Source organism: Barbus barbus (genome assembly GCF_936440315.1).
Source record: "Barbus barbus genome assembly, chromosome: 21".
In the NCBI taxonomy this organism is placed as follows: Eukaryota; Metazoa; Chordata; class Actinopteri; order Cypriniformes; family Cyprinidae; genus Barbus; species Barbus barbus.
Window position 1 is genome coordinate 29,793,792 of NC_136749.1, and position 25,067 is coordinate 29,818,858.

At 34.4% G+C, this 25,067-nt stretch overlaps 2 protein-coding genes across 7 annotated transcripts; both read left to right on the forward strand.

The window, feature by feature from the left end:
- Window positions 1-491: 491 nt before the first annotated feature.
- Window positions 492-12,131, forward strand: LOC306887756 (protein lifeguard 1-like). Of its 4 annotated transcripts, XR_013785697.1 has the most exons (9): window positions 494-651; window positions 4,738-4,993; window positions 6,457-6,569; window positions 7,389-7,589; window positions 8,184-8,312; window positions 9,377-9,520; window positions 10,496-10,647; window positions 10,751-10,902; window positions 11,378-11,675. XR_013785697.1 is itself a non-coding variant. In XM_079445762.1 (8 exons), exons 2-7 carry the CDS (start codon window positions 4,753-4,755, stop codon window positions 10,643-10,645), a joined length of 978 nt encoding a protein of 325 aa, XP_079301888.1. In that variant the 5' UTR covers window positions 494-651; window positions 4,738-4,752; the 3' UTR covers window positions 10,646-10,647; window positions 10,751-12,126. The 4 variants fall into 4 exon arrangements, 2 of the variants coding, with proteins under 2 accessions (XP_079301887.1, XP_079301888.1); XR_013785696.1 differs by having other exon boundaries at window positions 10,496-10,902; XM_079445762.1 differs by having other exon boundaries at window positions 10,751-12,126.
- A 387-nt stretch (window positions 12,132-12,518) lies between these two features.
- Window positions 12,519-24,049, forward strand: LOC306887128 (sphingomyelin phosphodiesterase 5-like). Of its 3 annotated transcripts, none has more exons than XM_079444665.1 (8): window positions 12,519-12,665; window positions 17,125-18,202; window positions 20,298-20,373; window positions 21,217-21,357; window positions 21,449-21,538; window positions 21,919-21,982; window positions 22,296-22,455; window positions 23,513-24,049. In XM_079444665.1, exons 2-8 carry the CDS (start codon window positions 17,192-17,194, stop codon window positions 23,612-23,614), a joined length of 1,644 nt encoding a protein of 547 aa, XP_079300791.1. In that variant the 5' UTR covers window positions 12,519-12,665; window positions 17,125-17,191; the 3' UTR covers window positions 23,615-24,049. The 3 variants fall into 3 exon arrangements, with proteins under 3 accessions (XP_079300791.1, XP_079300793.1, XP_079300792.1); XM_079444667.1 differs by having other exon boundaries at window positions 12,539-12,686; XM_079444666.1 differs by lacking the exon at window positions 12,519-12,665 and adding an exon at window positions 14,549-14,686.
- The last annotated feature ends 1,018 nt before the right edge of the window (window positions 24,050-25,067 follow it).

The following is a 25,067-nucleotide window of genomic DNA, read 5'->3' on the forward strand; positions in this document are numbered from 1 at the left end:
ATCTGAATCTATTTTTGTATTAAAGTCACTTTAATGATTAAAATATATAGAATAACCAAAACTAATATGGAAGCATCTGTGTAGCAAAATTCTTTTTGAAATGTAATATGCAAAATGGCAATGTATTTCTGTATTTAAATGTACATTTTCCCATACATATGTGCAACATTTAATTAAAATAAAAATTCAATATTTAAATTTACAATTAACGTTAATGGTGAATATTGACCTATGGTGCGTCCTGTTGCCTTGATGTAATGATTGACAGCTCGGGGGTAAAGCAACTTATAAAGCTTTAAAATATGTTTTTCATTTGCATATTAAAGCTAGTGTAAAAAATGGCCATGTTAAATGATATAATTGAATTTTCATTTTAATTTTGCACTAAATGTTGCACATATGCATTGCCATTTTACATATTACATTTCAAATTGAACTTTGCTACAAATATATCAAATATAATCGAAACTGAAGTAACTTTCCGCCGATAGGCGGCGCTAGTCTGTTCTTTCTCACGGGAAGCGCGTTCACGAGAGGAGCAGGAGTGTTTACAAAGAAAACTGATTGTTTTGCTTCAAATCTACGAGTTCAGGGTTATTAGCTTAATTAAGAGCTTAACTTCAGTTGTTCCTCTACAGTCCGCATCGACACGTAAGTTCAGAATCTTGTCTCGTCTCTGAAGTGAAAACGAAAGTGTGTCACGTTTCGCAACTTTACACTGATTTGTGTCTTTTGTTCTGTTACAATGTTTCTTTGTAATTGAGAAAGTTCTCTTTGATCTCGAGCTCCTCTCACCGCTCTGTAGCGCATAACGGATGGGAACAATGTTAAGAGTTGTTTGAAATTACTTCATGAAGTCGGTGAAAATATCCCTCATAATCTAAAACAGTTTCCGCCACTGAATATATAAAGGCCTTACAGCAAATGCCCTTTAAAGTATCAACAGAGAAGAGTTTAAGTAACATAGCTGTACCAACCGAGACAATTATGTGTGATAATGTTAACTGTAAGAATCCTAAACATATTAATGATCTACGTTTGATGTATGATGAAATAGTGTATTGTTTACATAATGCCAGTAGACCTTTCTGTCAAAAATGAGTTAAAAGTGATCTTTTTAGGGCTGGATGGAATGAATATGAATCTGAATTGCATTTGGAGGCTAGAGATGGTTTTAAAAATTGGGTTTTAACAGGGAAAGCAAGGTATGGTCCAGAATTTGAGAAAATTAAATTGGCAAATGGCAAATTTAAATATGCTGTACAGTTTATTAAAAGAAATGAAGGGCAAACTCAATGGCTAAAACATTTCAGAAACGTATTGTTCATGACTTTTGGAAAGAGTTAAGGTTATTAATAATAGTAAAGTACCACTGCCAGCAAGTATTGAAGGGGTTGTTGGGGCTGAGAATATTATAGGGATATTTTTAATTGTGTTGAGAGGCAGGAACTTAAAGTAGGTCATGTACCGAGTGATATTGGTGTGATTATTAGACCTGTTTTGAGGTTAGTTGAGAAACTGGCAGTAAATAAAGCATGTGGCCTTGATTTAATAGTAGCTGAACATCTGAAATATGCCAAAAAGGTTTAGTGTTACTTTGTGTTTTACAGTATTTGAGCATATTCTTATGGATGAGCTCAATTACAGATAATCAGTTTGGTTTTAAGAGGAAGCATGGTACTGATCTATGCATATATTCACTAAAGGAAGTGGTTAGTGTGTATAATAGACACAATTCTACAGTATTTGTGCCTTTTAGATGCTTCCAAGGCATTTGATGGAATTAATCGCACTAAGCTGTTTATGAAGTCCCAAGACAGAGGGGTTCCCCCATATTTGATTAGGATTTTACAGTACTGGTATATACATCCACCTATACAAGTCAGATGGGGTAGGAATGTGTCGGCACCCTTTTGTGACGAATGGGGTTCAGCAAGGTGGAATATTACCACCTCTTCTTTTTAATTTGTTTATGGATGACCTCTCTGAGTTAAATGAATGTAAAACTGGATGTGTAATAGGAGATAGTCTTATTAATCATTTGTATGCTGATGATTTAATTATTCTGTCCCCTTATAGTTCTGGGCTACAACAGTATGTTCATATTATGGTGTTTAATATGAAAAAGAGTGTGGTTATGATTGTTAAAACTAAAGAGGATTGTAAACACATGTTCCCTCTTTTTGTTTAGGTGACCAAGTATTAAATGTGGTAAATAGAATAAAATATCTGGGTCACATTATTAGAGATGATTTAAATGATGGTGATGATGTACGGACAGGCCAATATGTTGGCTCGTAAACTTTACATGTGCACTGTTGATGTCAAAATAGCACTTTTTAGAGCGTACTGTACTTCTTTTTATGCGTCACACTTATGGTGTAGTTACAGTAAAGCTCAAATGAAAAAGCTATTTTATTTTCATATTGTTATATATAATTTATTGTTGTATTGTTTATATTATTATGTATAGTATAATAAATTATATACAATCAATTTTACACACACACACACACACATATATATATATATATATATATATATATATATATATATATATATATATATATATATATATATATATATAAATACATGCATACAGCGTACAGCATATATGAGTACACCCCCTCTAAATCTGAACAAATTCAGCAATTACTCTTTATTTATATGACATGTTCGGGTTCTTTGGAGATATAATGTTTCAACAAGCCTGCTTGATTAATTACCAAAAAAGATTATTCAGCAAAATAAGATTTTCTTATCAAAGTGATCAAATGTTGTGTTGCAAAAATGAGTACACCCTCCTGAAACTTACTAAATAAAACTTAAAAAAAGTGTATAGGTTTAAGGCTATTTTTGATCAACAGGTAAGTATATTGAACCAAAACTGTTAAAGACCAGTCATTTCCTGACAATTAAAAGTGCGCTGAATCATACTCAGACTTAATGCTGGCAGCAGTGGAAGCACTTGGGAGAGAACTGCCAGCTGACTTATTTCTTAGCATAAAAGAGGACAATGTTACAAGAGGAATACCAAATTATTGTTTTAAGAGTGAAAATATAGCAGAAGTAGCACCGACATCCGACTGGTGACAATGCTCATGAAATAATCAGGTCTTCACTTTAAGTTTTCATTTAGTGACGAGTGAATTTTTGCTAGAAATAGAGCAGGAGAAATAACATGCAAGTGTCTCAGAGCCAGCAAAAGCTATGAAAAGATAAACTCATTTAACGTCTTCCAAGGCTCATATTTACAAAATAGAGACTTTTGGGAATCCATACTCTGGTCTCAAGAGACCAAGTCAATCATTTCAGATCCTAAAGCACCCAAAGTGTTGTGGTGTTGCTAGAGGAGGAGTACAGTGAGAAGTGCCTGGTACCCACAGTGATGCTCAGTGGTAGTAAAGCTCTTCTATAGGGATGAATGAGTGCTGAAGGTGTGAGGGAGTTGTGCTTTATCAATGCTGGCATGAATTCACACACTACTGTGTGATGGAACACAAAAACCTGAAACAGAAGATGCTACCCTCCCCTCATTCCCTGCATTATTGGCCATTTTTTCAGCATGACAATGAAGATAAATCCTTCAGTGGACATGTATTTGACTCAATCTTAACGCTCTTGAGCAGCTGTCTTGAGACGAGCTGAGCAAAACTCCCCATTAAAGACCAGAGCATTCAAGGAGCTCGTCCTCCAGGAGTTAAACAGGACCGATGGGAAAATTTGTCATGAACTTGTACACTCAGTGCCAAGAGGATCAGAGCAGTATACTTAAAGTTCTGGAGGACATACTAAGTACTGGAATATTATACATTTGCTGAATTAAATCTAGGGTGTACTCATTTCTGCAATCCTTCATTTAAACAAAATTGGCAATTTACTTATCTTACAGAAAATATTGCCATATATTTAGTTGTTTTTATTAAGTATATGTTTAATACATTTCAATTTTGCCATCTTTCCAAACCAGATACAATATGTATTGCATAACGTTATATATATATCCATTGATGCATGATTTTATATATGAGTAATTAAGGAATTATGAATATTTTTTCTGGGAGAAACCTGATATATGATTTTAAATAGGAATAACTAGGAATAATTCAGTAATTAGGAATAATATATCGTTATCTGTTTAATATATATATACTGCTGCTCAAAAGTTTGGGATCAGCAAGATTTTTATTACTTTTTAAAGAAGTCTCTTCTGCTCATCATTTATTTGATAAATACAGAAAAAGAGTAATACTGTGAAATCTTATTACAATTTAAAATAACAGTGTACTGTTTTAAGAGGCCTATACTTTAAACTGTTATTTATTTTATAAGAACTATTAAGAACTTAATTTGGACAACTTTAAAGGAGATTTTCTCAATATTTTTTTTTTTTGCACCCTCCAGATTTTCAAAATATCGTCATTCACTAATAAACCATACATCAGTGGAGAGCTTATTTATTCAGATGATGTGTAAATCTCAATTTCCAAAAATGGACCCTTATGACTGGTTTTGTGGTCCAGGGTCACAAATAGAAAACAGCTATTTTACATAGTAATAATATTTCACAATTTTACTGTTGTTTTTCTGTACTTTTTGATCAAATAAATGCAGCCTTGATGAGCAGAAGAGACTTCTATCAAAAACATAAAAAATCGTACTGATCCCAAACATTTGAAGAGCAGTGTAACAGTGTTTGATAGCATAAATTGCATGTTATTTCTTTATTTTTCACAGAACTGAGATCCAGTCATGGCTCAAAACAAAAGCGGCTACACTCGTTTTGAAAACCCTCCTGATGTCTGTGGCGTGGATCAGCCTCCGGCGTATGAAGCCGCTGTTCCTCCGGACGCTGGCATTCCCGTCGTTATTCCCGTCGGACCGCCGTACCCTCCACCCAGTGCTTTCGGGAATCCAGGCTGTGGATATCCAGCGCAGCCGTATATGACTGATCCGTACAGCAGAGGAGCCTACGATCAACCGCTGCCATACGGTCAGTGCTGGGAAGATAATAGCTTATAGTTTACAGGTCACCCTATCTAAACTGTAATAAGTAGTGTAACTATTTAAATTACGCTATTAAAGAAATGTAACTGATTACATTTACTTTTCTAATGTTTTCAACTGTTAATCACTTTCAAACATGTAAAGCAGGGCAGGGTTAATATTACAGTAGAACTCAACACTGATTACTGTCAGACATTCAAAATCAGTTGAATTATGATTAGAATAATCTAATCATTTTAAAGCACAGCCACCACGAAATCAGACTTTAGCACTTCGTTTTACTTTGAGATCGTTCTGAGGTTAAATACAGGTTTAAAACCATAACAAGAAATAGTTTAGTAGCTATGATGCTGATTTTGAAATCAAATCTTTGCATGACAGAAAACACTGGCATCTAACAATGCCTTGGGGAAAACAGTTCATCTTAAAATAAAGCATATTCATAAAACCAATAGTAAATCAAATAATATTTTAGAATAGTCAATGCAATTTATGAAAGATATCAATCATATCTGTGTGTGTGTGTGTCTGAGTGTGTGTCTGAGTGTGTGTCTGAGTGTGTGTCTGAGTGTGTGTCTGAGTGTGTGTCTGAGTGTGTGTGTGTGTGTCTGAGTGTGTCTGTGTGTGTGTGTGTGTGTGTGTGTGTCTGAGTGTGTGTGTGTGTGTGTGTGTCTGAGTGTGTGTGTGTGTCTGAGAGTGTGTTTGAGTGTGTGTGTGTGTGTGTGTGTGTGTGTGTGTGTGTGTGTGTCTGACTGTGTGCGTTTTTTTGACAAATGAGGACATAAATTTGTATAATGACACAGGTATGACAGGTATTACAAGGTGAAGGGGACTTTTCAGGACATTGACCCATGTCCCCACTTTTCAAAACACTTTTTTTATTGGGGAAAGTAGAAATGCACAGTCTCCTGTGAGGGCTAAGTTTAGGTGTAGGGTTGGTGTAGGGCAATAGCACACACAGTTTGTTCAGTATAAAAACCATTACGCCTATGGAGAGTCCCCATAAACCACAAAAACCAACATGTGTGTGTGTCTCTCTCTCTCTCTCTCTATGTGTGTGTGTGTGTGTGTGTGTGTGAGAGAGAGAGAGAGAGAGAGAGAGAGAGTGTGTGTGTGTGTGTGAAATTACAGTTTTGGACATATAAGGTAATAAAAATATTTAAAAAAATACCTTAAAGTAACTACAAATGAGCTTGTAAAACAAATATCTTTAAAAGTGTGTGAAAAAAATCAGATGTAACCCCCTTTGTAATCGTTAACGTTTTCATAAGTAACTGTAATTTATTAATTACACATTTCTTTCTCTGATTACGGTTACATTTATTTAGTAATTAAATGATGTAATTTAGTTGCATGTAACTAGTAACTCTGCATACGGTGAGACGCTCGACCTCACACTCGCCTCGCTCTGTGCTCTTCAACTCTAAACTGAGTTGTGTTTGGTGACAGAAGTGGCGATGGGTGATCCGGGACACAGCGATGCTCCGCCGAACTACGAGAACGAGCAGTTCGGCGGCTCTGGACTCGATAATAAAGCCGTCAGAAGACTGTTCATCCGCAAGGTAAACACTGATACAGAGCTATCCATGAAGGATCAATAAAATAATCTAATTCATCAGAAAGCATCATGTTTAGATACATTTTTTTTTTTTTTTTTACTTAATTTGTTAGTTTTAGTAATTTTTTTTTTTTTTATGTCTTTTTGTTTTTTATTACTTTTGTTTTAGTGATTTTAGTATATCATGTTAAACTAAATGAAAATTAGATATTTGGTTATATTATTCATTTCAATTTTAGTAAAATGTTTAATTTAGTTTTTGTCAGTTTTATTATTTTTTAATGTCTTGTTTGAATTTGTTTATATTTGTATAATTTTGTTGTTTTGCTATTTTTATAATTAGTTTTTTCATGTCTTTTAGATTTCTTTTCTTTTTTTACACTAGTAAACTAATTAAAAATGAGAAATGTTTCCATTTTAGTTAGTTTTAGTCATTTAGTTTGGTGCTTTTTGTCATTTTTATTAGTTTTAAATATGTCTGCATAGTTTTATGAATTTATTTATTTCAGTTTTAGTTTTAGCCATTTTAGTACATCAAGGTAAACTAAATGGAAATGTTTTAATTATTTTATTTTTATGTTTTTAATTTTAGTTAAAGTTTAAGTAAATTTGTGGTATGTATTTGTAATTTTTATTAGTTTTTTACGTCTATATAGTTTTTTTTATTATATTTTTTATTTCTGTTTTAGTTCTTTTAAAACAAGGTTATGTTTATATATTTTTTCAGTTATTGTTATTATTATACATTTTATTTCAAGTAATGAGAATGTTTTGATTAGTGAGCATCAGTGAGTTTTGAAGTGGTTTTATTTGTGTTTTGCAGGTTTTTTCGGTCTTGAGTCTTCAGCTTGCCGTGACCTGCAGCTTCGTGGCCGTCTTCACTTTCGAGCCTCATGTCAAGCTGTTTGTGATGCAGAACACCTGGACGTACTGGGTGGGCTACGTGGTCTTCCTCGTGCCCTACCTAGTGATCCTGTGCTGTGGAGATTTTCGCAGGAAGCATCCGTGGAACCTCGTTTCTCTGGTGAATCTCTGATTTGGTGTTGTTGAATGTAAAACAGATTTAAAGGGGTGGTTGATTGCGATTTCACTTTTTTAACGTTAGTTAATGTTGCTGTTTGAGCATAAACAAAATCTGCAAAGTTACGATGCTGAAAGTTCAATGCAAATGCCTACAAAAACGACTCGTAGGGACTACAACGAGTTACTTCCCGGGTCTGTGACGTCACAAACCCAGGTAAACCCCGCCCCCGGGAATATGCAGCAAAGGGGGCGGGGCCATACTGCGCTGCTTTAGAGAAGAGGAAGAGTTTAGAGGTGCACTAGAGGCGGTTGATCCAATCACAACACGCTGAGCCAGCTAACCAATCAGAGCCCATCGTGTATTTCTGAGGGAGGGGCTTCATAAAAGCAGGAAACCATCAGAGCGTTTATCAGAGAAGGGACAGCGCGGTGTAGAATAAAGGTAAATTATGTGAAAAATAATGTTTATTCTTCAAACGAAGCATTAACACATGTTAGACTGCACCCCATAAACACAATCAAGCCTAGAAAAAAACACAGTCAACCACTTCTTTATTTTCTCCTCTCATGCATTGAGTGTTTTCTTGCGTCTCAGAGTATCCTGACGCTGGCGATGTCCTACATGACCGGCGTGATTTCCAGCTTCTACGACACTGATATCGTGATGATGGCCATCGGCATCACGGTGCTGGTCTGCTTCACGGTCATCGTCTTCTCTCTGCAGGTCAGCGCTCGTCGTTCTGTTTTAATAACACCACACTTTCACGACCGAGATCAAGATCCGCTCGTGAGCAACAAACACTTGTCGTTTTTAATAAGAATGTTTATAAAAAACACTGCAACCGAAAGATTGTCATCAACATCTGACCAGTGTTATTTTACTATCACTGATTATTATTTTATAGTTTTCTCTTCGATTTTATTTTGGTATTTTCTGTTTTTAGCTCAATTTTGTTTAAAGTTTCAGTAATTTAGTTATTTCGTTGTCATTTTTAGTGTTTTATTTAAAGAATGTCTATATATTTTTCTATTAATTTTGAATTTATTAGTTTTAGATTGAGTTATTGTTTTTTTATTTCAGTTTTAGTACATCAAGTTAAACTAATGGAAATAAATAAGTTTGTTTATATTTTATTTCAGTTATTGTTTATTTATTTATTAGTTTAGTTCATTTAGCGTTTATTTTAAGTAACTAAAATGTTTTAATGGTTTTAGTAAACGATGATAACCCTGATACGAAATTAAAAAAGTAACTGAATGTTAAAGTTTTAGTAATTTTGTTAATGAATTGTTTTTTATTTATATGTAATAATATATACTGATGTTAAACTGAATGAAAATGAGAATTATCCGTTGCTATATACTAAAACTATACAAGTATGTTTTATTTCAGTTAACTTATTTTGTAGTTTTTAAAATAGTTTATGGTTTAGTTGATAATAATGAGAATGAAATGATGTGATAAAAGTATTTTGTTACACTTTATTTTAAGGTGTCCTTGTTACTGTGTAATTAATATTTAAGTACTGAGTAATATTAATTAACTATATGTTCCTACCATATAGTTAGGGTTAGGATTAGGGTTACTTGCATGTAATTACGCATAATTTATTGTTATTATAATAGTAAGTACATGTAACGTGTAACAAGGACACCTTAAAATAAAGTATTACCAAGTATTTCTGTTGTATTGTTCTGTATATTTTAGTAAATACTAGTTATGGACTAACATCTTGTAGAGTAACAAAAGAATCCGAAGCCGATTTTAATTCTCCTGTCCAATCGCAGACCAAATATGACTTCACTTCCTGTTACGGCGTGCTGTTCGTCTGCCTCATCGTCATGATGGTCTTTGGGATCGCTTGCATCTTCCTGTACAACAGGATTCTGGACCTCATCTACTCGACGCTGGGCGCGCTGCTCTTCACCTGCGTAAGTCATCGCTTCTCTAGAAACACATCTGTTCAGGACCTTCACAAGACCTTCACAAGACCTTCATAAGCTAATGAAAAACTAAAAATTCATCCAATCATGAAGGTTTTTTACATAAAAACAACCAAAATAAAACACTTACTAAAATGTATTAAATCACAATGTAAAATAAATAAATAACATAAAACCAAAAAAGTGTTAAATAATAAAAATGCAATAAAATAAAATAACATTTATTAAATAATGTAAAATAAATCAATAATTTATTATAAAAATAAATATTAAAAAGCAAAATGAGACTGTACTAAAAATGTATTAAATTATGTCAAATAAATAACATCTTAAACAATTCAAATAAAACATTACTAAAATGTACTAAATTAGAATAAATAGTTTATTATTAAAATCATTTTAAAACAATCAAAATAAACATTACTAACAATGAGTTAAATTATAATGTAAAATAAAATTTTATTATTAAAATAAATTAAAAACATTCAAAATACTAAAAAAGTATTCAGTTATAATGTAAAATAATATATTTATTTATTAAAATAAATAATTTTAAAATGAAAACACTTACTAAAATGTGTTCAATTATAGTGTAAAATAAATAATTTATTATTAAAATAATAAACATATACAAATATAATAATAATAATAATACTAAAATGTGTTCAATTATAATTATATATATATATTTTTTTTAAATAAAAGCAAATTAAAAATGTATTCAATTATAATTTAAAATCAATTTATTATTTATTATTAAGCTAAATAAATAATAAAAACACTAACTACAAATATGAAACATAATAATTGTATACCTGCATGTCTTCATTATATATCAGAGAACCGTAAACATGCGAATGTGTTGAGAAATGATTGAAGCAATAACTTAAAGTCTCAGGGGTACTTCAAGCTAAGATTTTAGTTTTAAAATGCTTATGAAATAACGTCATGTTTGTGTTGCAGTTCTTGGCCGTGGACACGCAGATGCTTCTCGGGAACAAGAATCTGTCCCTGAATCCCGAGGAATACGTCTTCGCCGCGCTCAACCTGTATATGGACATCATTAATATCTTCTTATACCTTCTGCGGATCTTGGGAGCAAGCCGTGGTTAAAGGTGCAGCGTTAGAGGAAGAAACACATGCGAGCGGTTACAGATGAAGCGTCTCTTTTACTTCTGTCTTTTATATTTGCTTTCTTGTTTCCTCTTTCATATGCAGAGATGACTACAATGAAAGCATTTGTCCGTCCTGAAACGTAAACGATGCTGTGAAGCTTCATCGCCTCTATTCAGTCCTTCATCAGTGCTATTAATATAATCAACAGCAAATGCACTGGATCTTCCACTCTGTTTGTTTGTTATCTGTTCTTGGTTTTTATGCATTCTGTTTTTATTTTAAGAAGGGACTTTTATCGACAAATTCATTGTTTGGGACCTTTTATTTTCTCACATATGTATCCCTGGAGCACAAAATCAGTCTTAAGTATCAATAGCCAAAAATACATTGTATGGATCAAAATTATAAATTTTTCTTTTATGCCAAAAATCATTAGGATATTAAGTAAAGATCATGTTCCATGAAGATATTTTGTACGTTTCCTACCGTAAATATATCAAAACGTCATTTTTGATTAGTAATATGCATTGCTAAGAACTTAATTTGAACAACTTTAAAGGAGATTTTCTCAATATTTGGGTTTTTTTGCTCCCTCAGATTCCAGATTTTCTAATAGTTGTATCTCAGACAAATATTGTCCTATCATAACAAACCATACATCAAAGGAAATATTATTTTTCAGCTTTCAGATGATGCATAAATCTCAATTTGCAAAAATTAACACTTAAGACTGGTTTTGTGCTCCAGAGTCACAAATGGTTTATATGTTCATAAGAAACTGCTCAAAGTAAAACTAAGACTTGAATGACTTCATGATATGATGATATCTGTAATGATGAATACTTTTAAGACTGTTTAGTTGCTAGTGTGTGTTTTCTGATAAAATGGGCCACTAAATTTATAATCTGAGAACTTTATAACTTTATAAACGTTAAGATTAATTTATGTTATAAATTTCATTTGTGTTTGCTGTAAATTAATTGGCCCATTTTAGCACGAAGTCTGTCAATCAGTCAATCAATCAATCAATAAAATAAAATAAACAACAACAACAACAACATTTTGGCAGCTTTTGGGTTTAAATATATAATGAATTATATCTTCAACATTTTAATTTTTTTTGTTTAGTTAATAAATAAATAGTACTAATCATCATTATCATCATAATAGAACCAATAATAATAATCATTATTGCTAATAAAGTTTTTTATGGTTTTTGCTAGTCTATCAGCTAAAATGAGCCACTTTTTTATAAACAGATAATGTTATAAACTTTACATTTTATAAACTTTAACAGATATTTGTTGACTCCCTTCATAACAGCTAATGTTAAAATAATACTGAGAAAATGTCAATTCAAGCTTGGACATGTCAACATATATTTATGTTGTATAAATGCAGAAACACCAACAAATTGCTCATCAACATTGTAATACATTTCTAAAACTAATAAATAATAATAAAGAATATAAATACTCACTGTATTTTGGTAGATATATTGCTAACATGCAATGAATATTTATTGTGTATGAATATTTATACAATAATAATATAAATATATAATTAATAATAGAATAATAATATAACAAGTCAGAAAGATACTCATGTATATTAGTAGCTTTCTGACTTGTGTTTTGACGTTTATAGATATATATATATCGACCTTTTTTTTTTTTTTTTTTTTTTTACATTTTTATAATAAAATGGTAGACAAAATAAATATTAAGAGAAACAGTAATTCTGCTCTACGTGATTCACCAAAAAGTAGCTCGTTTTATCTGGCTTCACAGCTCTGGGGGCCTCTGGGGCCCCAAACATCCAGGAAGTAAAGCAGAGGCGTGCATGTGGACGGGCGCGCGCATGACCCATTATACCGTGCGCGCGCTCGTCGAAACCGCTGGAGGTGCACGAGCAGCAGCAGCAGAAACGCGTTCGGTCAATCAGGAAGCTGTCCGGTAAACGACCGGACCGTGATGAGCCGCAACATCAGCCCGCGTGCACGACAAAACCCGCTCAGGTGAGAGACACAGACAGACAGGTAAACTCTAACCGGTGGCACGTGATCACAGGCTTTTACGCGAAAATCGAGGGGGAAATAATTGTAATCTGATCATTTGGCGCAGATGGCCGAGGACGTCTCCAGCACACGTGTGGAGTGCGTGTTGATTTCACTATCGATCCGCGTGCGTTTGAACGCATCGATTATTGCATCAGCGTCGTAAATCGATCCCGTATTGATCCAGTCTGCGGTTTAACAGCAGATGAAGCGGAGCTGTACGCCTCTAATCTCTCTAGAACAGCATACTAGAGTCTGCAGTGCATACTGCACATCAGCATCAGGGATGAAGCAGCATAGATATATATATAATGACATTATATATATATATCTATGTGAAGCAGGGCACCAAGATCCTCTGATTGCTGTCGTCTCATAATATCCTGTAGTTCTGGGCAGGGCTGCTCTGCTGACCGAAATCTTGTTATGTGTGAGTTCAGAAACCCATGAGATACAGACAGTAGAGAAAAGTCTAGCTGTTGAAGAAACACAATTTTGGAGCAGGAGGCGGCTTGATGTGCTTGTTTTTACAGTATATATTTGTGTGTTTACAGTATTGTGTGTTTACAGTATATATTTGTGTGTTTACAGTATTGTGTGTTTACAGTATATATTTGTGTGTTTACAGTATTGTGTGTTTACAGTATATATTTGTGTGTTTACAGTATTGTGTGTTTACAGTATATATTTGTGTGTTTACAGTATTGCGTGGTTACAGACAGTATATATTTGTGTGTTTACAGTATTGTGTGGTTACAGTATATATTTGTGTGTTTACAGTATTGCGTGGTTACAGTATATATTTGTATATATATATTAGAGCTGTAAGCTCTAATCATCAAAAACAAAAAGCACTTTCTCATGATATTCTAATTGTTTGAGATGCACCTAGATGCATAATTTTTTATTTTTCTTAAATAAAAAAACATTTTATGAAATATATTTGCTAAAATGTTTCAAAATATATTTACATGAATATATATTCTATACCAATACATTTATTTTTGCATATTTTTTAAAACAGCGGAAATACTTTCACATTTGAAGAAAACCTTTATTTGTTGTCTATAACACGTGAACGCATACCACATTTGAAAAAATGAAAGAATAATGAATCATTATAAATCTAGTATTGATAGGCTTTTCCACCTACAGTTAGACTATAGGCTACTATAAGATTGGAAATGCATTTACTTGCCAATATATTGTGAAATATATTTTGTATATGAAGGTTTAAACTAAATATGTTTTCAATAATTGCATACAACACATAAAATATATATTTGGCCAGAAAAAAAAACAAAAGTGTATATATATATGCATGCATGCATACATAGAAATTACCATAAGGATCCTGGATTTGATTCCTAGGGAATGTATGTATTGAGAAAATGTACTCCTTTAATGCAATGCTAGTCGTTTGCATAAAAGCATCTGCCAAATGCAGAAATTTAAATGGAAAATTTATGACCAACATTTTGTAATTCATCATTTCAGAGGTATTGATTAAAGATTAGGAGGCCATATACATGGCTGAATCCTTCACAATAAGATCAATAATGTGCATTTTGAAAATAGGTAGAAATTTAATTTCTTGTCAAGTATATAGTGCATGTAAGCGTGACCGCAGTAGCTGTCAGGTTAGTTCTAGTGTCTCTGTGGTGCGGTTTGTTGAATGTGAACATGAAAACCACCAGTTGAGATGTGAAACGGACTTTACTGCACATCACTGGATGCATGGAAATAAATTCCAACCAAAGGTTAAGAAAACATGTTTCACCTGTTCAGCAGGTTACGACGTCACTGTTTGTGCGTCAAAGCCATTCACTGAACAAGTGCATTGAGATGAAATGAAAGGAGCAGGGATAGTCGACCAGCTCACTGTCACCACTGTAGAGGCAGCTATAGATTGTTTTTAACATTTTTATCGTCACTTTAGTGTTTTAAAGGGGATGGATTAAGAGATGCAACATCTGTCAGAGGTTTTTAGCTTCTTTCTTCACAGCTTTCCTTAAAACAGACTAATCAGGTGTTCTAGTGTTGTTTAAGGTTCATTTATTATTATAGATTTTATAAATAATAATCTATAAAAAATTTTTATTTTTTTGCACTTTTATTAGTGTGTTTTATGTCTGGACATTAAGTTAATACATCGTTAAACTAAGCGAAAATGAGAAATCTCCTTGACAACTAGCTGAAATAAAATACGTTTTTATATCTTATTTTATATTTTAGTCAACGTTTATTTTATTGCAAGTAACAAAAATGTTTTTAAGGTTTTAAGTTTATTTAACGATAACCCAGTTTCATACAACTCACTGACTAGCTGATTAAGTAAATATATAGTCTTTTACTTTAAAAAAATAAAAACTATTTGTGTTAGTAATGTATTCATTTTAAAAATGTCTATTTAGTTTTTAATTATTTTTATTTTAGTTTTAGTAATTCAAATGTTTACTTTGCAGCCAGTTGAAGTTTTTAATGAATTGTATTTGTATTTATTTGTAGGTAAAAAATTTTTTAAATGTCTATATATTTTTTGCTCATTTTAATTTTATTTAGTTTTAGTAAATTTTAGTAAAATTCTAGTTCTAATTCAATTCTTTCTAATTCTACTTCATCTTTTTTTCTCATTTTAGTAACTAAACAAAAATGTGAAGTGTTTACTTGTTAACTAGCTGAATTTTTAAAGTATTTTATTTCACTTAAACATTTAACATATTTTGAGTAACAATGTCTTCATTTGAATGGTTTTAGTGCTAGTTAACGATAATAACCCTGGATCAGATGACCCACTGAGTATTTCATTAAGTAAATATATAGCCTTGCGGTAGGTCTGCTTCAGTGATGCACGGTTCTGTGATCAGTAGTAAATCTCCATCCGAAAGCCAGGGGGCGCTCAAGGGCCCTCCAAATATGCCCCGCAGAAGACAGGTGTAATGCACATCGTTCCAGGGTTGTGGGGTTGTGGCCTGAAGGGAGACAGCTCCGACCGGAAACGAACAATGAAATTTAATTTTCTACCTATTAGATTGTGCTTTATTAACGTCTACAGCTACCTCAACCCTAAACCTACCCCTTACAATAATGAAAAATAGTAATTGTTGTACAGTATGACAAAAATGACGCTGTATCGATGTGCACATGCCCAGTAGCCCACTTAACCGGGTTGTGGCTAGAAGGGATACTGCTGTGGCCGGAAACTAACAATGAAGCCGTAGTTCACTGACAAGCTACGCAAAACCACGTTCATAATCGCAGACCGATTTAATCGCGCGATTATGAAAATGTTCTGCGATTATGAAAGCAGTTTGCGTAGCTTGTCAATGATCTACGGCTCTGTGTAGTAAATGCTGCTCCATCTTTTACCTGTTGAGTTTGAGTCGTTTATAACGTGCATTTGAAAAAGAAACTTGCATCAAACATCTTTCCATAAATGAGAAGAAGCATCTTGTCCCACAAAATACCACATTTAATAACACGTTCTTATTCCAAACTCACTTAGCATTGCATTATAAATATACTTTATTATAATGAAAATTGTAAGTAGAAGAACTCTGATAAAACATATTGTTCGTAATTAGTCGCATTGAATTAGTGATAGCCGCTTTTGAAGCACTGCTTCATGAGGCTTTGAAACCTTTGCGAATCATTTGTTTCGAAACAGTGGTTCGGAGCGCGTATCAAAATGCCAAAGTCGTGTGATTTCAGTAATCGATTCAGAATTCGAAATTGCAATGTTTTTCTGTTGGGGATCTCTGTAAACCGTGAATCATGCAAGTCCATTGAGATCGCCCCCCAGTGGAGAACCACTGAACCAGCATCTCTGAACTCAGATCAGTCTTACTGGCCTGTTTAGACAAGCTCTCCAGAAAACAGACCCTGCAAATTATTAGTTATTATTTTAAAAACTTGTATTATACAGACACTTCATATTTAATGTTGTTTTATTATTTTGATTGCATTTAATATATTATACTTTCAAGAAAGCAATGGGTTTGTAAAAGCTGTTTATTTGCATGATTTGGCATGAGTTTTGTTGCATTCACACAGTTTTGACCAGCAGGCGTCACCAGCATGTGGCGCATCGAAACAGTGAATCATTTAGCGATGCAATTGGCTCAACTGATCAAAGCTTTGAAAAGGTTTGTTGAATCAATGAAAGCAGTTCAGTCTTCTGTTTCCTGGAACAACCTGCATTACCTTTCTTTTGTGAGGCGTATTTGGAGTTTCAGTGCGAGATCGCCCTCTGGCTTTCAGATGGAGGTTTACTACTGATCACAGAACCGTGCTTCACTGATAAGATACGCATAACAATCGCAGCTTTTGCCTAATCGCAATTGCGATTTCATTTCAATTAATCGTACAGCCCTACCTTCTGGCTTTACTAACAAGTTTTTTCCCTATTTGTCATTTTCAGAGTTCCAGCGGTTGTGTGGAGGATCTGAGATGAGAAGGTGTCTTTCGCTGGCGTGTGGCGCTGAGGCATGTCTTTAAGAGCATCTCCTTTCTCCAATTTCTTCCTGGAAGGTCTCCATGCCGTAGGATGGGGTCTGATCTTCCCTTGTTTCTGGTTCCTGGACCGTCTTCTAGCCGTCTGCATCTCCACCAGTCTGGAGCGCATGTGGCGGCGCGAGATGGAGTGCTACCTCCACCCGCTTCAGGTCGTCTTCGGCTCCGTCCTCTTCTTCATCCTGTTCATAATCTCCACGCCGTTCGCGCTGCTGGGGTTCATGCTATGGGCACCTCTGCAGGCTGTACGCCGGCCGTTCGCGTATTATCATCAGGAGCAGATCATTCCCATGGAGGATCGCAACGCTAGATGGGAAGAAACAGGGAAAGTCAGTTTCGGGTTTTTGACGGGAAACCTGTGCTTTCTTCCCGATGGCATTGCGCGCTTTAACAACCTCGGGCACACGCAAAAACGTGCGGCGTACATCGGTAAAAGCATCGTCCAAGGCGTCACCCGTCCTCACATCCGTATTTTCGTTGATTCTCCCAGCAGCTGCGGCACTGTTACGCCTTCCAGCAGTTTGATCCCACAACCGCCGCCAACTTCGTACGGATCCATAGAAGGATCCATAGCGACCAATCAGGCGGAAGATGTTCGTGAAACCGACGGCCTTCCCAAACCCAACTGCAATCAGAACTCCGACCAGCACAAGGATCCGCCTCGGATGCTCTTTCGGGATGCCGACGTGCCGATGGAAGTGTCCTCTCTGTTCCCGTCCTCCGTGGACGTCGTGTGTCTCCAGGAGGTTTTCGATAAGAGAGCCGCTATGAAACTGACGCGAGCTCTCGGTCCGCTCTATGGACACGTGCTCTACGACGTCGGCGTTTACGCCTGCCAGCCTGCTGGAACATGCTCGTCTTTTAAGTTTTTTAACAGCGGTTTGTTCCTGGCTAGCCGCTATCCCGTGATGGAGGCTGAGTATCGCTGCTTTCCCAACGGACGAGGAGAAGACGCTCTGGCTGCTAAAGGACTTCTCGCTGTAAAGGTACAACATCTGATTTAAAGGGACAGTTCATCAAAAACTAAAATTCTGTCATCAAGGGGGCCGTTCACTTGCGCTACTTTTTCTATGTAAACATGCACAATATGAACATGTATGACCGTTCCGCTCAAATCTTGCATCTTTTGCAGTGTCTCGCAGCATGAGCGCCCCGTTTTTAAGACACCGGGTCAAATTAGGGGGTGTTCACACAAAATGCGTTTTTCAGTTCCAATGTGCTGTTTTTCTATTGTTTTTCTACATAAACATGCTAGACGGACTTTTGTGCTTGTGTCTTGCATCTTTTGCAGCATCTCGCACATGAGCACCGCATTTTTAAGATGAAGAATTTAAACTTTTACGCACAGTGCCACTCATCAATGTCAGTCCCAAAACAGTGGACCAATCAGAAGACCCCAGAGGCGGGACAAGCGTGGCAAGCTTTTGTTTACAGTAGCAAGTTGGCAACTGTTCTGTTTGGCTGCAACTTGGCGGAGGAGGCGTTCTGCACTGCGCTTTTTATTTTTTATTTAATTTAATTTTTTAACCATTCCTGAGCACTGCGTCTCACATTTTAGATGCAAAGATGCATTCTGTGTGAACAACCCCTTACTCACTGTATGAGTTTCTTCTGTTGAGCACAAAATAGGGTTGTTGACCAAACAGTTGATGGTAGCCAAATATTTTATTCCATACTATGGAATATGCATGCAACGGATCACAAAACTCACAGTTTGGATCATATTACGGTTTTCGGGTCACCGATCAGATAATTTTTCGGATCAGTAAAAATAAAGAGACATATGTCACTTTGCTTTCCATTTATTACTTAAGGAACACTTTAAAGGTCATTGCACACTGAGTCTGAAATTTTCGTATGTTTTTTTTCGCATTCGTCATCCTTTCCTAACAAAATGCTTGCTACGGATGCGAAAACGCAGAAAATTGAACCTGATCCGAATTCTTTTTATGACGGGCAAAAGTTTCGGAGGCAGTATGTAAACGTGATTGACATAACGTGAGGTCGTATTTATTTTTTAACGTGCAAAAAGTTCGGAGGAAAATTTCGGACTCCGTGTGCAATGACCTTAAAGGAACACTCCACTTTTTTTGGAAATAGTCTCATTTTGCAACTCCCCAACTCCCTCATTATTCAACTCCCCAGTTAAACCATTGAGTTTTACCGTTTCCGAATCCATTCAGCTGATCTCCGGGTCTGGCGGTAGCACTTTTAGCTTAGCTTAGCATAGATCATTGAATCGGATTAGACCGTTAGCATCTCGCTCAAAAATGACCAAAGAGTTTCGATATTTTTCCTATTTAAAGCTTGACTCTTCTGTAGTTACATCGTGCACTGAGACTAACGGAAAATGAAAAGTTGCGATTTTCTAGACTGATATGGCTAGGAACTATACTCTCCGTCCGGCGTAATAATCAAGGAAGTTTTCAATGCTGCTGAGTTGTAAAATGAGCCTATTTTCAAAAAAGGTGGAGTGTTCCTTTAAGTACTTCTTTGTGTAAAATAACACTGTATAGTGTTCACTGTATAAATGAAATCTAGATTAATCTTTGTTAAAGCTGTTTTGTTGTTTGATTAACATAAATGACAGCAGGTATTTATAGGCTACTGTCCCTTTAAGACCGAATGCACAGATTCAATATAATGATACACCTCCGTTTCTAATAACCGACTGTGTTTACGTGAATACTTATTTTGATATAATTTTGTGTGAATTGAGTTCTCTTTCGCCTATTCTTGTGTTTGAATTGCTAAGTCTTAGAGACGTGTGCATCAGTATATGATGGTTAAAGTGTAAACTGTAGGATCTGGTCCGTACGGATCAACTACGATAACTATGAAAGTCAATGGCTACCATCAATTAGTTGTTACCAGCGTTCTTCAGAGTATCTTCTTTTGTGCTCAGCAGAAGAAAGAAACTCAAACAGGTCTGGAACAAGTGGAGGAAGGTGAAGAAATGATGACAGAATTTTTTTTTTTCTTTTATCGGTGAACTTTTTTGGAGTCGCGCTTGATCTTGAACGTTTTATATAAAGGTTCGGAAACTAACCAAACTAAAAAAACTAAATGTTTTCTCACAAGGTGGAAATCGGGTTACGAAAAGGTGAAAAGAAAATGGTGGGTTATATTAACTGCACTCACCTGCACGCTCCTGAAGGCAAGTGTTGTGATGCATTTACAAAATTCTGTTTATTTATTCACCTTCATGTCATTCGAAACCTGTTATTTATCCCGTACAGGGCTATTATCGTGAACTAAAACTTTTAGAACATTCTTGTTAATTCAAATAAAACTGGAAAAAAATTAAATATAAATATTAGAGGAAAACCTTAAACTCATGTCTAATTGACATGAAGCACTAAAATTACAAACTGAAAACTGAACTAAATCTATAATGGAAATAAAAATAAATTAAACCTATATATATATATATATATATATATATATATATATATATATATATATATATATATATATATATATATATATATATATATATATATATATATATATATATATATATACACTTATAAAAATGACGAAAGCACATAAAAAAAATTACCAAAACATAACTGAAATTAAAAATGAAAATAATTCAAATATTAATAAAACTATCAGAGTATATAAATAATACTACAATAAACACGGATCCCATCTTTTGTATTCGTCAGGGATACGAGTCGACTCTTCTGAAGTCATATCATAGTGTTAAATAAAATTAAATCACTTGCGGCAAAGATCTCAGATTTCAAATACAGGTTTGGAACAACATGATGAATAAATATTGATATTTGAATAACACAATGTCTAATGTAATCCAATTCAATCCAGTTTGTCTAGCATCCCAGGGGTCAAAAAGTATTGTTTTTTGCATGCTTTAGTTTTATTATTTTAGGATCCTTTACAGTTTGAATCATGTCCAAGTTACAGTTGCACAATTAATAATATTTGCACATAATATAATTGCAATATTTATTTATTTTGCATGTTTGCTGATCAGGGGACGGAGCGATTCGCTTCGAGCAGCTGAACCTGTTGACCAAATGGATCAATGAGTTCCAGGCGGTGACCAGACGAGAAGATGAGATGGTGATGTTTGATGTGCTCTGTGGAGACTTTAACTTTGACAACTGCTCTCCTGGTACATGCTGCATGTCTTGATTAGATCAGTGTTTATGCAGGAAAAACAGGCCTCGTGAACGGAGGATGTTGGTGTGTCTGTGTGTTTTCAGACGACAGGCTGGAGCAAAGCCACAGTGTGTTTGAGGAGTATATCGACCCCTGCAGAGCCGGAGCTGGCCGAGAGAAGCCCTGGGTCATCGGTAACACTCTTAATTACCGTTCATTAAAATTAAAGTTCATTTGAATTTAAGATGGGTGTTACTAATAGGATGCTGTTCTTTCTTTCTATATTTATTTATTTATTTTTGTGTTTGAAAGTTTAGGTTGGCTATTAGTATTCGGATATTTAATAAAAATAAAAATTCAATTATAATTTCATCTGGGTGTTACTGTTAAGATGCTGGTGTTTATTATTTAATTTTAAAATAATAGGTTGGGTATTACTTATATAAGGATGATGTGTCTTTTCATTCTTAATTGATTGTGATTTGTAATTTAGTTTTTGCATAAATTATTTAAAAGTGTGATCACAATTAAAAATTATTTTGTGAAATAGCAAATATTGTGGTTTTGTTTGTAGGAACCCTGCTGGAACAGCCAACGCTCTATGATGAGAACATGAGGACACCAGACAACCTGCAGCGGTGAGATATTATATATACAGTCAAACCAAAATTGATTCAAAAAATTAAATGTTGCATAAGCAATTAAAGAAAAAAACACTTAAGCAAAACAAGGTCAGGTCAAAGTGTCAGTTTGGTCCCAAATTTGTATCAGTTTTACTGCTAGTCCACTGTATGATGAATTTTTGGGTATGATTTGTCACAGTTTACTTTATTTTGCTCTCCTCACTTACATCAATGAACTATAGTGATGGCATCTTGCTTGATGCCTTCTGCCATGTTTGAACAGGTTTAGGTGTTTTGTGATCTGATGCATCTTTGATCTTCTCTGCAGGACTCTGGAGACTGAAGAACTGCGTAAGGACTATATTTCTCCACCGGTGCCTGTCGAAGGTGTTCCTCTGGTCTATCCTGAGCCTGATCAACCCTGGACGGGCCGGCGGATCGATTACCTGCTGTACCGAGAGAGCTCTGTCTCCAGTCACGGCAAAACCGTGCGTTTCCTGACCAGAACCAGCTTTCTGGGCTTTAATATTTACTTGGTGACATGATGATGTAGTGCACCTGCCACAGAAGATCCCATATGGCAAAAAAAAAATCAAATATATTTCAAAATATATTACAAAAAAAAAAGATGGCTAAAATATATTTACATATATATATTAACAATATAAAAATATATTTTTATAAGCATTTAAAAATAAATTTTGCCCTCCATATATTTCAATCCAAGAACATTAATTGACATCAGAGTTATTACAGTTAACTAAAACCATACATTTCTGTTACTTGAAATAAAATTAATCTGAACTCATTAAAAGCAAATTATTTTATTTCAGCTAGTTTCCAAGGAAACCTTTCTCATTTTCATTTGATCTAATATTATCTGAAAGCTGAATAAATAATCTTTCCATTGATGTATGGTTTGTTATGATAGAACAATATTTGTCTGAGATACAACTATTTGAAAATCTGGAATCTGAGGGTGCAAAAAAATCTAAATATTGAGAAAATCACCTTTAAATTTGTCTAAATGAAGTTTTTAACAATGCATATTACTAATCAAAAATTAAGTTTTGAGATATTTACAGTAGGAAATTTACAAAATACCTTCATGGAACATGATCTTAATATCCTAATGATTTTTGGCATAAAAGAAAAATCAATAATTTTGATCCATACAATGTATTGTTGACTATTGCTACAAATATACCTGTGTTACTCACGACTGCTTTTGTGCTTCAGGGACACATTTTTATATATATATATATATATATATATGCATACACACAATTAAAAACTACAGAAACTACTAAAAATTACAAAAACACAACAAAATGACTAAAATCTTTAAAATTAACATAAAAGCAGAAAATCAAATCGAATTCAAAATATTATCCAAATTAACCATATTTTATTGATCTTCACTGTTTACAACATACTGTATATTAAAAACATATTTTGGCCAGAATTTTTTATTTTTTGGCCATAAAAGAGTCACCCTTGAGGTTTTAAATGCAATAATGGAGCTGAAGTACTGCTGTGTTTCAGGAGCTGGAGGAGTTCACATACGTCACTCAGCTGGCCGGACTGACCGATCACGTTCCTCTGGCCTTCAGACTCTCCGTCTCTCTGGAGTCACAACACATGTAGAGATGCTTGCTTTCTAGTGGACCAGACTGATGACACTTATAATATCCAGCAGAAAGCTATGAAATGCTGTAGATTAATAGTTCACCCAAAAATGAACATTTATAGTTATTATTCATTCACACTCATATGGGTTTGAGGATGAGTAAATTATGACAGAATCATTTTCAGGGATCAATAAAAGAGGAGGCCTATCATTTTCGAATGCTTGAAATGTGGAGAAACACCAAATATCACTCTATGATGAAAGAAATAGTTCTGACACTCTTTCCTATGCATCTGCTGTCTGTACAGTGCCAGTAATCTGAGTTTATCCAAGCATAGATATTACACACACATGGGGAAAATTCTGTTTTTTGTTTTATGACACCGTTTTTTCATGACAACACAGAAATTATTTTGGAAATATATTTTAATAAAAGGGTAGAATTTTTTTTTTCATAACGTGTGTCTTTGACTTTTTTTCTGAGGTGTTTTTGCAGTTCTCTGTGAAATAAGTTATTTTCTGTTCATATTAAGCATATTGGTCTTTCTTGAACCATAACACAATACCTAGCAAAGAGAATTCAAATCATATGCTTTATTTTCTTGTCAAAAATAATAAATGTATATTAATTTTATTTTCATTTTTTTTAGAAATGTATACCTTTAAATGCAATTTGGATAAGTGCACAGATGTAAATTTAAATGTACATTTACAAAAATACCATACCATGGTATTTTAAATATGGTACATTATAATAGTATATACACTAAAAACCGCGATAATTTTTTTTTTTTAAATGTTTTATTTTAATAGAACAGTAAAACATAGCGTGTTTAATATCAACGTAGACTGTAAAAAAAAAGTTGTAAATACAATTCCAGTTTATTTTATGCGATATTCAATGTATTAAGCACCGTAATTATTTGTGGAATTTACTAATTAACAGTTTCTGAGTCAAAATTGTTTCTGCACCGATTTCTGTCAAAGACTGGTTTTACTCAGTACCGCCATCGGCCGGAGCTTCCGGTTACCGCGGTGAGTACCGCCGGCGGTTCCGAGGGGAGAGCCGCGGGCTCGTGTTGTTGTGTGCTGTCGGTTCGCTCTCAGGAAGCAGACAGATTCGTGAAGATGTACTCGGAGAACCACTGGATCGACTCTAAAGGAAACTGGCTGAGAAGAAAGTGTTTGATCCGGAGAGTCAGAGTATCGGAGCAGGCTGGTGAGTGCGCTGTCAAAATAAAAGTACCACGGCACGAATATAAAGTTTAGGACAATAAAAGCAGTTCATATTTCTGTTTTCCCTGCTAATATTTTAACTGGCCCAAATACAACACACACAAAAAAAAATAGATGCACTTTTTTCATATGTTAAGATTTATAATTCAATGTTTATATTTGTTTTTTTGTTTTTTATTAAAATGTTAAAGATAGCATTTTATATTTTTATGATTAACAATAAAAATTAAAGGA

What these genes read in the sequence shown, in the direction of transcription:
- LOC306887756 (XM_079445761.1), top strand. Translation starts at nt 4,753, where the DNA reads ATGGCTCAAAACAAAAGCGGCTACACTCGTTTTGAAAACCCTCCTGAT. An exon ending in CGATCAACCGCTGCCATACG is followed by an intron (nt 4,994 to 6,456) that starts GTCAGTGCTGGG and finishes GTTTGGTGACAG; the next exon opens with AAGTGGCGATGGGTGATCCG. An exon ending in TCATCGTCTTCTCTCTGCAG is followed by an intron (nt 8,313 to 9,376) that starts GTCAGCGCTCGT and finishes GTCCAATCGCAG; the next exon opens with ACCAAATATGACTTCACTTC.
- LOC306887128 (XM_079444665.1), top strand. Translation starts at nt 17,192, where the DNA reads ATGTCTTTAAGAGCATCTCCTTTCTCCAATTTCTTCCTGGAAGGTCTC. An exon ending in CTTTGACAACTGCTCTCCTG is followed by an intron (nt 21,358 to 21,448) that starts GTACATGCTGCA and finishes GTGTGTTTTCAG; the next exon opens with ACGACAGGCTGGAGCAAAGC. An exon ending in TCTCCAGTCACGGCAAAACC is followed by an intron (nt 22,456 to 23,512) that starts GTGCGTTTCCTG and finishes GCTGTGTTTCAG; the next exon opens with GAGCTGGAGGAGTTCACATA.